The following is a 15,359-nucleotide window of genomic DNA, read 5'->3' as shown; positions in this document are numbered from 1 at the left end:
AATTTTTTACAACAGAAAATGGCCAAAAAATAATATTTGATATGTAGCCCATGTAAATATATAATTAGTACCATTTCACTCAATAAATAATTCAATATTATGGGTCTAATCTCCCCCTGATGCACAGGAAATTTATTTTTCAATGGCACTTATTACTCTAGGACTGTTAACCTGAGGGACTGAATCTTATTCGCTGCGTGCATCTGAATAAGAATAAATCCACTCTTTTAGAGCCCCCAAATGACCAGCTCCTATCACTGTTTCTTGTGTTACATAAATTTACACTGCAATGAGCTATGTGTTATATTCAGGGAGAGCAACTGATACTCTAAATCAGAGGTGGACAAATCCAGCCCACTGCCTGCTTTTTATAAATAAAGTTTTAATAGTACAGAACCATGCTCATCACTTTATGCATTGTCTATGGCTGCTTTTGTGCCACAATGGTAGAGTTAAGTCAGTATTTACTGTCTGATCCTTTACAGAAAAAAATTGTCAACCTTTGATCTAAATGAATAGCTTTATGGAATCCATGTTAAATACAATACCTTGGAAGCCCCAGTATTAAGAGCTATAGTCCCAATTCACAATAGAATGACAAGTACTTAGTTCAGTTATCCATGCCATAATATGCAACATGAATTGCATTGTTTAGGAATGATGTTCATGGAGCCATAGAAACTCACTAACATTTCTCAGTTCTGCATTAAATAATATATTATCTAGCCCAGTCAGTGTGGTTCAGTGGTTCAGCATCAACCTATGAACCAGGAGGTCACAGATTGATTCCTAGTCATGGCACATACCCAGGTTGTGGGCTCAATCCTCAGTGAGGCACGTGCAGGAGGCAGCCGATCAATGATCCTCTCTCATTATTGACATTTCTATCTCTCCCTCTCCCTTCTTCTCTGAAATCAATAAAAATGTATTTTTTAAAAAGAACAGAAATATATTATCTAGAGGTGAACTGTTACATTTCAAAGTAAATAATAAATATTAAAAAATCTATTTTCCCTTAAAATTACCATTGAAACTAGCAATAAAGATATGCTAACATAAACAAATGATTATTTAAACTAGTTCTGAATCACTTGTTTCCTAAGCAACATAAATAGAAGCCAGGCTCTCTCATTTGCTGTGAAATGTTTGTTTGTTACTAATTTTCCTACTCAGTGCTTTTTTTATACCTAAATGCAAACTGCTGGTTAATGAAGAAAAACATCTGAACTCTTTTTATTATGTTTATTCGTTATAAATACATTCTGAAACCAAATTTAACTTACCATCATTTCAAGTGCATACTGGTTACAACTTAGCAACATCTTTCTCAGGATGCTGTCATTTTATAAAGAAGATGGACTGTTCAGTGGAATGCTTTTATTTTATCAATAAAAGTGAGACTTTTCAATGCCTTTATTATAAATGTACTGCTTGATATGGACTATCATTTTGTATCACATTATTCAATATCAGTTTCAGAAACACTGGGAGCCTCACACACCTATTAGGTTCTCAGAGCCAACTAGCCATGAACAGAGGAAGTAATACAATCGCTTTTGTTAATGGTCTCATGCGACAGGCAGAGGCAGTCAATGTTAGACCTGGTCAAATGCATCTAGCTCTAGGTGAAATCTGAGGGGAGATGCAGCAACAAGAAAGCAGCACCGACTGAGCATGCTCCTATTCAGGCAGAGACAGAAAGGGAGTGGACGTACTGTAGAAGCTGGCCATTACGTAGTTTTGGCAACGATCACCAGTAAACTCATTTGGGCACCTGAGAGAAGAAACAAAAAACAATGGTAGAAAAAACAGAGAAAAAGAGAAGAGGTGAATATATGCTAGAAAGAAGCTCCTTCAGTGTCATTTGACCGAACTTGGTGAGTTCACCCTCAGGAACGGAGTCTTTGTCCTAATCATGGTTTTCAGACTCTGGCGTTTCCCCCAAAGGGTTAGAAATCTGGACCAAATGCAGTCCTTGTGTTCGTATGACAGGAAGATCCCAGTATTTTAAGTGACTGCTTTCTTTCAAAGGGAGCCACTTAAAATTAAAACATCATCTCGGTTTGCCATTTGGTAACTTCACTCAAACATTTGGAAGGACGCTTTTTTGGTTGGCCTGCCCGCCATGGTTGCCAGCATCACTGGACACCCTGGTGGGTCATTCTTTTAAATTGATGACCTTTTGGGCCCATGTTGTGAGACAGCTGAACAAGGTCAGATTCAATGATTTATGCCCCGAGTGGTGAAACCATAATTCGAACAAAAGGAATCCGTTACAACTGAGCTGTAAAAACACCAAGTGGTAGTGCTTGTTGCTGTAGTTTTGGGGGAAAAAGCAAATTTCAGATTATTTTAACATACTTTCTTGGTTTTGGACTTTCATGGGCACATTCTCAGTACATCTTGCTCCAGTGAATCCAGGTTGGCACCTAGAGGGCAAAAATGTGATAAGCAATAGAACGCTAAGGACATTGAACTTTCAGACTGGCAATTTTCCTCCTACGGAATATGAAGATTCCTACAAATGACCTGGTGACTGAACAACATAAAGAAAAGAAAAGACATAAAACATTTAGAAAACCATGTCTCATGAAAACTGTGGGTATATATTTTTGTTGTTATTGAAATGCTTCAGTCTTCATAAGTTAATTGAAATTTAACTAGAGTGAGGTTGAAAAGTTGGATGGGGCTGGCAAGACCCGGGCAGCTAATTCATTTTCCCTTTGGCATCTCCTTAGTTGCCACTGATCCTTGACTCTTCTTATGTTAATAAGAGTGACCATTTTGTAAGGAATATAAATATCTAATCACTATGTTTACACCTAAAACTAATATAATATTGCATTGCCAGCTGTCATTGAAAATAACTTAAAAACAAGACAAAACACTGGTTTTGGTGAGAGCTTACATGAGAGCCCATAACCTTCAATTATTTAAATCATTCAGAGCTTTTACTTTTATAAACATTCAATTTTGCACTTATTTCATAGGAATTTTTATAAGTTAAGTCATCAAATTGCACTGGAAGTCAAGCACTTTCACACCCTAATGATTACTGACAAGAGAAACTACATTCCCTGTATTAAAAATATATATTACATACTAGGTCTCATTTTTAATGTTGAAAGTGAAAGAGGCCCATTTTTATTAGAACAAATTTCATTTCATTCAACTATTCTAAATACAAATACATTTTTAACACTTAAACATTAAAACTTCTACAGTAGTACTTGATGTCATTTTGCTTTTGAGGTAAAACTATTTGGAAATTGTATAAAATTTAAATTTTATTCACTCACATATATTCACTTATCAAAATTCTAGAATTGATATACTATTGTTCTTGTAGTGGAGCTATTGTCCCTAAATATGGAAGTCCTTTACAACTACTCTTTTTGTGTTGTTATTCCAGTAACAAAAGCATTTCAGATTGAATTCATTTTACCCACTATCATGCTCTAATAAGAATGGGCATACCTTAAGCTCTAGTGTTACTAGGGCCATCGAAAGATTCTAAGAAGCAAATATACTTACAGATGCTCAACACCCAAGGCCATGATTACTACTAATAGCTTATATAAACCATGAACATCATGCAAAGCACCTAATGCAATTGAGTTCTGACAGCACATACCTCATGATTTACACACAACCCTTTCTTCTCCAGAGTAAATAAGAGTAAACACTATCTTTTGGCATCAAAGAGAAGTGAACAAAACTATATATTTTTACTAATACAGGGATGATTTAAAAAATTCCCCTTAAAGCCAAATTAAATGCCAAAAAATGTTATCACGTGATTTGGCACATCTGATTCTCCTACTTTATGAAGAATGGCATGAAAGATAAAATACTGGCAGTTCCAAATTTTCAGCCTCATGTGTACCCGTGTAAACTTAAAGTATAAATGAACATTAACAATAATATCAATGAGCTTAACAACAAACACATTGTATTTATTGATATGGCCCTTTTGAGCTCTTCAAAGTCAATTTTATATAAATTAGTTGGTTATTTTTGGTTAGAATATTTTTGCTTCAGTAAATAGAGGAAGATCTACTCAGAGAAATAAAGAAATAAAAACTATAACCTTCGAGGCTGGGTTACTTCTCATAAAGACATCTCTCTACATGCTTCAGTAAGAATGCCTTCATATATATACAAGAAAAATGCATGGAAACCTACTTTCCATATAATGTATTTGACATAAATTTTGAAAGTATTTGGGGTTTTTGTGTATTTGTTTCTGAACCAGGACTATAAATCCATATAGACATACCCTGTAATTAAGCAGGTAATTTCAGAACTAAATGTATTCTACAATGATAATTTCATCTTACCTGTTTGCCTTCTTGAAAAAAAAAAATTAAAATTCTAATATTGTTCACACAATAATCCACTTTTTTCATACAAAGAACTTGGTATAAGATATGTGAATAATGTGTGTTTGTGTGTCTGTGTAGGGGAGAGGAGAGGAGAGGAGAGGAGAGGAGAGGAGAGAGAGAGAGAGACAGAGAGAGAGAGAGAGAGAGAGAGAGAGAGAGAGAGAGAGAGAGAGAAAGCTATAATTATTTGAGGTCAGGAATGCACTTATGAGTCTCTTAAGAGAAGAAATATACATTTATTAGAAAATTATCATGTATGCATCTTAGATGACAGTTTTGAGATCAGAGGGCACAGAACAACCAGATGAAGGGGATAAAAAAAATCTCACCCAATCAATTTTATAAATGGTATGAAATTCTATAATGATGTTTCCCAGGAAACTAGCATTATGGGATGGTGGTTTATCACTATCATAAGATGATACAGAATATTTGGTACAGTAACACTAGAGCTTAAGGTATGCCCATTCTTTTTGGAATTATCAGCTATGTCTAAGCTAGAACTATCCTTTCACTAATGTTGATCTTCACTCAGATACATTTTCCTAGTGTGAAGCCTTATTATTTTTCAGAGTGTGCTCCATGGACCAAGAGCACCAGCATCTTCTGGTTCTTGTTAGTGGAAATGCAGAATCCCAGGCCCTAGTCCAGAACTACTGAATAAGAGTTTGTATTTTAACAAGATCCCCGGGAGATTTGCGTGTACATTGAAGCGTAGGGTGTCAGTGACCCTGACCCTGACTAAGGTTCGCAGCATCCTGGCACCATCACATCTTGGATGTGAGCAGCCCACTGGGCTTCATTGGGCCTTAGTTTTTCTCAGTGATAAGATTAAGGGATTTAACTAAGCGATTCTCAAAGGTTTCTTTTACCATAACAGTACTGGGAATGGAAGCCCATCCTAGCACATGGAATCACTGTGCCAAAACCCCTACGTCATTTCTTTTGAATGCATTACCAGTCAGGAAGGACTCAAGGACTTCTAAAAAATCCATTTTGATAGAATAAATTTTTAAGACAACCATGGAGGTAAGACAAATCTCAAAACCTATTCCCAAGCAATTCAGGCGTTCAGCAACAACAGTCATCGTGTAGTTTTTGTGGATACCAAGAGCTGTTGCCAAATCAAATGGACGGAAGTGGAAACTGATTTTCCGCATAAGCAGACTGCAGACTGCATTGATTGTGTAGAAAAAGTATGTGCAAAAATGAAAACTCATCTGCTCTATACGCCCTGAATCAAGTCTATGGAATTACTTCTAAAAGAACAGGGAGACTGTCTGCCTTCTAACTTATTGCTATATTAGCATTATATGCTAAGCATCCAATCTATCACTTTCCTGGAAGATAATAATACCTTAAATTTAATCTGATTTTGAACAATATGCTTTGGAATGAGTTTGAGCAAATCCAAGAATTTTATTTCTTAGAAGAACCTGGTTGAATAACAATCAACCCTCTACTGTAGCTTCAAAAATACATATATCATTTGTTCCATTGATTAGATTAGAAGATGGAAAGACATATTTGTGTTTGTTTGTTTTACTTTGGTATTTGCTCATAACGTGATGTGATCTTTTTTCTATATTTGTTCTTTTTTTAAATTTTTTATTGATTAAGTTATTACATATGTGTCCTTTCCCCCACATTTATATTTGTTCTCATTGAGACGAAAATTCACAGACAGTTTGTCTAACATTAAGTATCACTTCTTCCAACTGACCCTGACGAGCAGCTCCCCATCTCCCCACTTCCACACCTGGGTATGGATTCCCTCTCAGGCTCTCATAGGGGACCCTGTCCCCATCTCTTTGACTGCCCTTATCTGTTTGTGTTGTGATTATCTTTTTGTAAGGACAGTGACCACATTTTGATAATTTTATCTCTAATGTTTAGCACAGTGCCCAGCTCATAAAGGGCTCTCATAAAATATCTGTTAAACTGAACCTACTATAGGATCAGACTGAAGTGTTCAGTAAGAACTGTATCAAAGAGAATTTCATATAGTCAACTGATTTGCCAACTACAGGTCAATATTGAACTTCTTTTTTTAGTTTACGACAGATTCTCTTCTGTAGACTCCTAAGTAACTCTTTTATAGGGGCTCCCAGCACCCTCCTCACAGACTCCTTCCCCTAAATAGAAATCTTTACCATTGTGTTGAGAATTTGAAAAGTCTCTAAAACTCTTTAATGATAAGTCTATTACCTCAAATTTAAACCCTGTTACTGAAATACCAGTTTACTTAGGGTTCAATAAAGTAGTACAATCTAGTAACCACGACTTGTACACAGCATCAGTAAAATAACAACTGCCCTAATGATAAACTTACTATACTGTGAAAATCCCAAGATATTTACTATATAATTGACCATAAAGTCATGCATTTTGAAAATCAATTTAGTGTTCATTGTATTTTTTATATTCTAATAGAACAAATTATTTCCCATTTTTTGGTGGGATGCTAAATATATTCAATTATTTAGGGTTTGCTAAATTTATAAACCATTATAAATGGTTTTTTGGTTTTTATAAATGTATGGTCAAGTTATAAATCATCCTTAAGCACTCTTTCTCTTTTTTCCTTCCTTCCCTTCCTTCCTTCCTTCCTTCCTTCCTTCTTTCCTTCCTTCCTTCCTTCCTTCTTTCCTTCCTTCCTTCCTTCTTTCCTTCCTTCCTTCCTTCCTTCCTCCCTCCCTCCCTCCCTCCCTTCCTCCCTCGATTCCTCCCTTTATTTCTTTCATTAATTTTCATTAGGCCTTCCCTTGATGAGTTAGGAGAAGGCAAACAAGGTCCACTTCTGATATTTCCTTTCTCTTTAGTCATCACGCTACAATGACATATTTGGACAATTTTAAATACCTTGTCTAAAAAGGAAGTGTCCTTTTTGTCTTTTTGCTTTACCTCAGTACTAGTTTGGTTATTACCTTCATATTGTGAAACATCTGAAATGATTTCTTTGGTGTCTATATTTATAAATACCAAGTAATCGAAATACCAACAACTAGACATTGAGGAATATCAGCGGGGTTAAGTGTTAGATATTCAGACCTTTGCTCTCACTCTGAACAAACTGGAGTTGGCAGTGTGAACACTAGCTCAAAGAGTGCTGGTGTTTGTCTACAGGATTATATTGCAAACACAGACTTTTATCACCCCTTTGCCTGTTCAGCGTTCTGGCTGGACCTTACCCACTCACTGGCTGAGAATCTGTGTTGTAGATTATTCTTTCCCAAATGTACTGTTACTATTAGTCTGCATTTTTCCAAGATGACCCTCATTCTGTTATCTGCCTTTAAGGGAAATTCCTAGAAGTTTGTATATGCTTTTCTAATTTGTGTTTCAGTGTTTTTTTTATGACATCATCTGCAAAAGACATTTATTTCCTCGAGGGAATGTCTTCTTCAACATCATTTTAAAAAATCAAATGTAAAATGTTCCAATAGCATTTCCTTTATAGCCAACCATATACCTCCCTATCTCCGTCCAGCTAATACATATCATCCCTTTTCTTTTTTATGATGATCTGGAGACTCTCAATTCATGAGATAAAAGGATACACTTGGTGGCCACACTGGACTCATGGGCAAATACTGAGGGGAAAAATCCAAGTTGCCCTGGCCCTCCAATGTTGTCTTTCAGTGTCTAAGACACAGAATCCCAATAATGAGGATGGCAGTGTTTATGGATGAACCCATCCTTGCTTGAACCTTGTGGTGCCCTTCCCAAAGCTCTGTTTGCACAGCTTGTGCTGAAATGCTCATCTGTACACCAAAGCCCTGCCACTGTTTATTCTACATGATGTATCTGTAAGTTTGGGGTCAAACAATTCAATGGGATATGGGATCAATCCACATCCCATACATCTCCACATCGTGCTTGACACAATGACATATTGACTGCTAATGTGTGGTTGGGTCTTCCTCTCCAGAGAATGCCTTTTCCTGTCTCATCAAACAGAACTTTGTAAATTCAGGGCTTTGCCATTTTATCTACTCCACCAGCTGCATTTGTTTGAAGAAACACCTAAATATTCACATTTTACTTATATCATTCAAAATACATTTAAAAAAACTGTGCACTGTATTTTTAAATAGGCTATATGCTTCTCAAAGTGAGGGCTGCAGACCCTTTTTTTTTTTTCGGTCTCTGCTTCTGACTAGTTGAGGTCCCTCATTATACATTCCCTTAGTTCCCTACATATATTTCACAGCCCTTGACACCCCTATAACCACAATGAAATTAATTACTTGAAATGCATTTATTACTTGCAATAGCCTATAGACTCCATGGAAGCAGAGACCAACATGGTTTTGTTCATGACTTCATATTAGGCACCAGCACAGAGCCCTCTTCAGAGAAGGAGCTCGGCAGCTACACATGGCTCTCTGGCTGGTTTTAGAACAAAGAAAGCAAAGCTATTGAGGCGACTTAGTCAGTGCACCCGATTTTAGACAAACCTGCACCTAAATTGGTTCCTATGAAAACAAAGGGATTTCCTCCAATCAATTAGCGAGTGAAAGTCGAAATGGGTTAATATATCCCTAGAAGCACACGGCAGGATTTTAGATACATGAGGCACCCAGGAGAAATGGAAGACATGGTCCTCTGAAGAGCTGATGATCTTGACCTAAGACACAAAAGTCCACCTACTCTCTCTGGCAAATGCTTCTGTATCTGTTAACTGCCACAGCATTTAATAACAGAAGGGCCATAGGTAAGTGTCACACTCATTCTGAAGAACGAACTCTTCCAGGGCTGGAGTTAGAGCACAATTAGCAGTCTGCTCTTAAGGACAAGTTCTAACTCAATATATATCCCTTGTGTCTAGTCCACATTTCTCTTTCTACTGCCAAGATGACTGGGCTGCAGGACACAGTTATGAATTTGAATCACCATGTCCCTTTCATTATGCTAATCTAGCTGCTAATAAGTATTATACTTTTAATCAATATGATGCCAGGATTTTATGAAACTTTAACCTTAGCTAGTGTTTTTTACTTTCTCTCCCCATTTTACCTCGTCCTTGACTTTCTCTAGCCTGTGCGGAAGTCTTCTCTAAACATCTGCTGTGTTTATGGTGTCCCTGTCCTGCTCCAGAACATGCTATGACTCCCTATTAGCTCTCAGTGTCCAAAATCCTCCGCCTGGGCTCTGGGGCTCAGAAACTGGCTCAATGTCTAACTCAGTGTTTTGTTTTACTTCTCAGAATGGAGCTGCTGGATTAGATGTGCATGCCACCGGGTCTCACAGAAACCATTACTGCAACCTCGGTGCCTGTCTGCTATAGAAAAAAGACTCCATAAGTACAGGCCATGTTTACAAAGTCTTCTCCACCTTATTCCAATCGTTTCTTTTCCTTCTTTAAATTCTCTTTACCATAATAATCAGCACAGTGCCACTTGTGATGTATTCACTCTAATTGATTCACTATTTCAGCTACTTAATTTTCCTAAGCAGACTAAGTCCTCCGGGAAAGAGACCATGCATAGATGTAGCTGTTCTATAAACAGATGCTAATTAATATTTCATTCATTGAGTTTAATTTAACATTTGTTGTGACCTAAAATCTACATTTATATATTTTTCATAATTGTCTCCTATAATGATACAACATAGGCCATTATATATACTACATAGTTTCATAAAAACTAACTATAAAACATCATAAGCTCATGCATGTTTGAAGGCACCTCCCATCTTCCCAAGGCTTGTTGTTTTTTGGGGTTTTTTTTGCATAAAAGAAATATAATGAACAGAGCTTTGCAGGATCTGTCCAATGCAAAGCCATAAAGCTAGCTGGTGGCCCTGCCGAACCAAATAAAAGCTGCTAGTGTTAAGATGAGGAATTGGGGATTAAATATGATAATACAGTCTGTTAAGGCAGGTGTTTATATTTTTCCAATGTCTACAGTGAGAATGTAATACTACCATGTACTTTTTATTATAAGGAAAAAAAATCATGCTTTTGCCAGAGTTAGAAGTACTTTAGCAGAAATGAATTCATTTAATTTCACTAACTTCCTGGGAAGAAATTTGGAGAACATATTAGCTCTATGTTATGAATTAAGATACTGTCCAGGGACTTGAAGTGAAAGGGCTCACGACTGTTTACCAAAATTGGTAGTAAAAACTCTAGTCCCCTCATGGGGAAGCCGCATCTGTCCATGGGACAACATAATGGGTTTATAAATGTGGTCTGGTATGAAATCATTTCTAGATTTAAAAAAAAAAAAAATCACATCAGCATATTCCAAAATAGTTCTCTACTAAAACTGTTTGGAAAAACAAAACAGACATACAAGAATGAGGTGGTGGGGGTGGGGGGGGTAGTTGGAGAAAAATTGGGCAATGTCATGGTCAACTGTCTTATTTCTTTGAACCATATGCCTACATAGGGCATCAGAGGGTAAAAGATGAAACATTTCTTTTCTCATCTTCATATAATAGTCACTATTTTTTCCTCGGGATAAATTTTAAATTACTAGAGAGGGAAGAGAAATATAAAAGATGAAAATGACCACTTAAATTTCCACAGTCCCCAGGGGCAAAGCCAAGTAACCAGCAAACATCCCCTCAGAGAAGCGTTTAACTGTTTTATGGGGAACCCATTGGGGACACCCTGTGCTAACTGGAGAGACAGAAGGGATTTGCTGTAAAGTCTTCAGCTTTAACGCCCAAGACGACAACCGTGGATTAGGTGACCAGAGAGACCATTTGGAAACGCTCCTGCCTGTGGTGCTTCTGAGTCATGGCTGCAGGCAGGAGTAAAGCTGATTTTCAATGACGTAGCTCATGCTTCAGCAATGTTTTGCTATAGACAGATGGTCCATATGGAAACTATGAACTGGCTTCACGTTCAAGATTGTGATGAGCCAAAGCAACATTTCCATGTTTTCTGCTTCTAGCCAAGTGGTCTAGTTTACAACATATTATCCTCAGACATGGTATCTTATGTGTCCTGGTTTTCAATTCTGAGTTGTGATTATTTTTAATGCTATAAATTTTTAAAGACGCACTTTGATTTAACAAAAAGGCCTGAAATATTTTGGGTGTTAACTATATCCCAATACCTCACTTAAGGCGCTGTCTTGCTTTGATGCATCAGCAAACACATGGTCCAAAGAGGGGGGGTGCTTATCAAAATCATAAGCATCAAAAAGTTTCATCCCAACAAGATCCAGTAATAAGCTTTAACACTTTTCTGAGACCTTCTAATTACAAAAAATCAAAATCAAATTATGAAGCCAATTTGCTGAGAACTAGCAAATAACATAACCCACTAGACAATGAATTTGAGGAATACAGGGTGTTCAGTCACAGTTTGCTGCTTTAATAATTACTAGAGAAATAACAAGCATTTGTTTCTGGATTTTTTTTTTCTGGATTGGGCTTAAAATTTATAGGTGAAAAACTATAGGTGAAAAAAAAAATTGCAGTTGTTGGCACAATACCAAAGTGGAACAAACGAACCACACTTCTGTGATTGCATGTTTTGTATAGCACGTGGGAGGGCTGTAGAATCGCTGAAATTAATATGTGGAAAATAGCTGCACTGGTTCCTTAGAGGTATTTGGAAACGATCACATGTACTCACTCAGCTTGTAAATCTTTGCAAAGGCTCTGATGAAAAATGATCATGTTTCTTTATTATAATTAAAATATAGTGGTCTCAGATGTTTTTCTAAAGAAGTAAAAATATGAGACATAGATAATATGAGCACTTTGTTTAAAAAGGAGAAGAACTTAAGAAACTATAATTTAAATGTTTTTCAAGGAGATTTATTAAAATATGATTGGATTGTATGCCTGAGATTAGTACAGAATAACAAGATGTCCCCATATAATAAATAGAACTCATATTTTATAGATTATAATTCTCAGTTTCTGGTATTTTTTATTTTGATCTGAGAAAACCTTAAAGAAAACTATAAAATTTATGCCTCCTGACTCACTGTGATAAGTCCAAGAGTGCCATGCTTGTGTTGTATTTACACCAAATCGTCAGAACCAAAGACTAAAACTGAACCATTTTAATTCTTTGCTCTAGGTATATAGATTTGAATATACTGATCAAAAAGTAAAACTCTAAGATTAATTTTAAAATAATAAACACTGATAGTCATGTGAAATAATTCAAACCTGAAATATATTTTTCTACACATTCTTTCATTTTTATCTTGCTTTCAATTTTTGAAAAGACTATTTAACTTTATTTTGGCTTATAATCATTACCTATCTCTATCAAAGAGATGTTTAACAATTGAGGTGATTCCTACTCTTTTATTCACTCCGACAGATGATTTTGACTTTTATAACTTGTCTGAAGGATAAAATCAGCTATACAACCAACACAACTTGTCTTCTCCTAGTACTGCTTCTACTCTTAAAAGAAAAGATTTTGAGGGGAAAAAAGCAGTTCTGGGAAGTACCTGTTCATGAGGTTACATGAGACACTGCAGACAGCCCACGTCTAGAACAGCACAGGGAACAGTGAAACATCTCTTACAAAGTGACATTTTTGTCCGGTGTTTGATTGTAAAACATGTGTCTTTTGAGATGTGCTTTATTACTTAGAAACAATGAAGGTTGTTTTTAGAACTGGCACATAAATATTTGTATACTACTTACATGATGTTTGAGATTGGCCTTAATAATTTCATGTGCGCGTTTTTTTTTGGGTTTTTTTTTGCCATTTTGCTAATTATTCTATTAGCTCTTTAACAAACTCGCTCTTCTTTGTCAACACTTAAGTCACAAGCTAATATTCTGGAGCAGAAGTCAGTGTTTATGATGGCATGTTTTTTTCTCATATAGGACAAGCAGTGCTACTTTATAACAGTAGGACTTCACTACTGGTCATCATTTCAGTGCAAGAGTAAACTTCCCTGTACAACTTGTGGCCTAAATATCAAGAGTTTAACTTAAGTGCATGGCACAATAAACACATGCTTTTTAATGAGACCTGTTAATATCAACTACAAGGTTTAGATATTTAATGTACTGATAATATTATTGTTTTAGTCTGCCTATTGAGAGGGAATAACTGTGACTTCTGAATGGTGCATCAAACTCCTTCAGGTGATAGGGCAGAGTGCTATTATAAACATATCTATAAAGAACTGCAGTGCATAAAATAACATTCTGCCCTCTTTACACAATGCTGCTACAACACTAAATCCATTTCCAAACGCATGCAGTTTTTTTTATAATTAGTGAGATCAATCTAAATTCCACTTAAAAAAATAGTTATGAAACAGTAAGTTACTATCAAGTTACTATGAGAGCTGTGTTTGTAAAAAATCTTCTGTACTTCTGTATCTTTTAGTTATCCTATTCGTTTTGCTGGTGATCACTGGGGTAAAAAACAACATTATCTTTCAGTTTAATTCACACATTGGATGGAGAAGTAAGTACCAATAGTTAGAGGCCTCTATGATATTTGCACATCTCTTCTAGGAAACAATGATAAAAACCATAAAGAAAGCAACTTTATAAACATGAAGGCAAAAAGGAAAAACAATTGCAAAAATAAAACAGCACAATTCTGAATATAACAGAGATGACAAATGGTGTGAACTTTTAAAAACAAATAAAAAGCATTATTCAACAGGATGCAATGAAATTGGAAAAAGAAGCAACAGTACATCATGAGACACAGAGTCATCTGAAAGAAGCAGTTATGGACATAAGCCACAGAGAGGATTTCTTTCCTTACTTGCACAAGTATCTTGAGGGGTTTGAAAGGTCTTTCACCATGAAGCACTCGCCTCCATTCACACAGAAAGTTTTCTCCTTCTCTGCACATTTTACAAGATGGCTTGTTCCGGTGGTAGATGTAGATGTAGCTGGATGGAAGATAAAGAAGGGGAAAGGTTTAGAGCTCTCTTCCCCCTTTCTAGGCATCCTTTAATCTTAAATTTCTTAAGAGGAAGAGGTCAAAGAAGGTGCAACAGACTCCACTAAACTTTCAGGCTTAATAAACAACAGCAAAGAAGTTAAATAATTTCTGGGTGTAGTTAAACAGATCTATATATATAAAAGCCTAAGTAACCATTACAATAGGTCGATTGGTTGCTATGACATGCATTGACCGCCAGGGGGAAGATGCTCAATGCAGGAGCTGCCCCCTGGTGGTCAGTGCACTCCCACAGCCAACCTCCCGCGGCCAGCCAACCTCCTGCAGTCCCTCCCCCGAGACTGGACGAGACAGCCCAATTGGCCCAATAGCCGAGGGAGCCCACCTGTACATGAATTTGTGCACTGGGCCTCTAGTACAATTATGAAAGGGTAACTATTATTAGTTAATTTAATTACAGTAATAGGAAAAGGGCTCAAGATTTTTTATAACCAGTAGTTTATCTTCTAAGGAAGTTGAAAAAGAGTAGATCTATTGTCTTTAAGTAAAATGCATTTTCCAGGAAGGCTCAAAGATAATGATATGAAGTCATGTCAGTGCAACTCAATTTAGATCTCAATTTTAAATGGCAACTAATTGATAAAATTATTTATTTTAAAAATTATGTTTTATATGCATTTTGACCATATTTTTTAGATATAATATATAGCAAAAAAATACAAGGTGGCTTATTTGTTCCTTATGAAAAATTATATATTAACTGAATATATATATATTATATAGGTTGGGGGGCATTATTTTCAAAATTTCCACTCTATTCTAATTTCTCATCAGAATATTTTTTGAAATGTCAAACTGCCATCATACTTTGGAGGAAATGGAAAGACAGTCTAATACTGCTAAATATGTAGACTAAGCACAATACTATTCACCCATTTTGAACCATGAGTAGAAATTAGTCTTAATTATGGTTTTTAATATCTTCATGTAATAAGGTTGATATTTACTTATCAAACTTCACAGTGATGCATCCACAGTTAGGTGCATGGATTAAATGAAGCCAAAGTTCTCAGTCCTGACACTCGAAGGGCATTTAGTATCAGAATGTCTCCTCA

General features: G+C 36.1%; 1 protein-coding gene across 7 annotated transcripts in view; it reads right to left on the bottom strand.

Moving 5' to 3' along the window:
• The window catches only part of NRG1 (neuregulin 1), a 1,003,358-nt gene that overhangs the window by 18,967 nt on the left and 969,032 nt on the right, over positions 1-15,359 (bottom strand). For 5 of the 7 annotated variants that reach the window (XM_081083055.1, XM_081083054.1, XM_081083056.1 and 2 more), the window contains 2 exons: positions 14,104-14,233; positions 1,716-1,774 (listed from right to left, as the gene is read on the bottom strand). In XM_081083055.1, coding sequence (XP_080939181.1) covers positions 1,716-1,774; positions 14,104-14,233 — 189 coding nt within the window. Of the gene's footprint in view, positions 1-1,207; positions 1,775-14,103; positions 14,234-15,359 lie in introns of those variants that run through there. The other 2 variants (XM_081083058.1, XM_081083057.1) reach the window with 2 other exon arrangements.

Source organism: Myotis nattereri (genome assembly GCF_964212035.1).
Source record: "Myotis nattereri genome assembly, chromosome: 2".
NCBI classification, from domain to species: Eukaryota; Metazoa; Chordata; class Mammalia; order Chiroptera; family Vespertilionidae; genus Myotis; species Myotis nattereri.
Note: the sequence above shows the minus strand (reverse complement) of the source record. Positions and strands in the feature narration are given on the sequence as shown.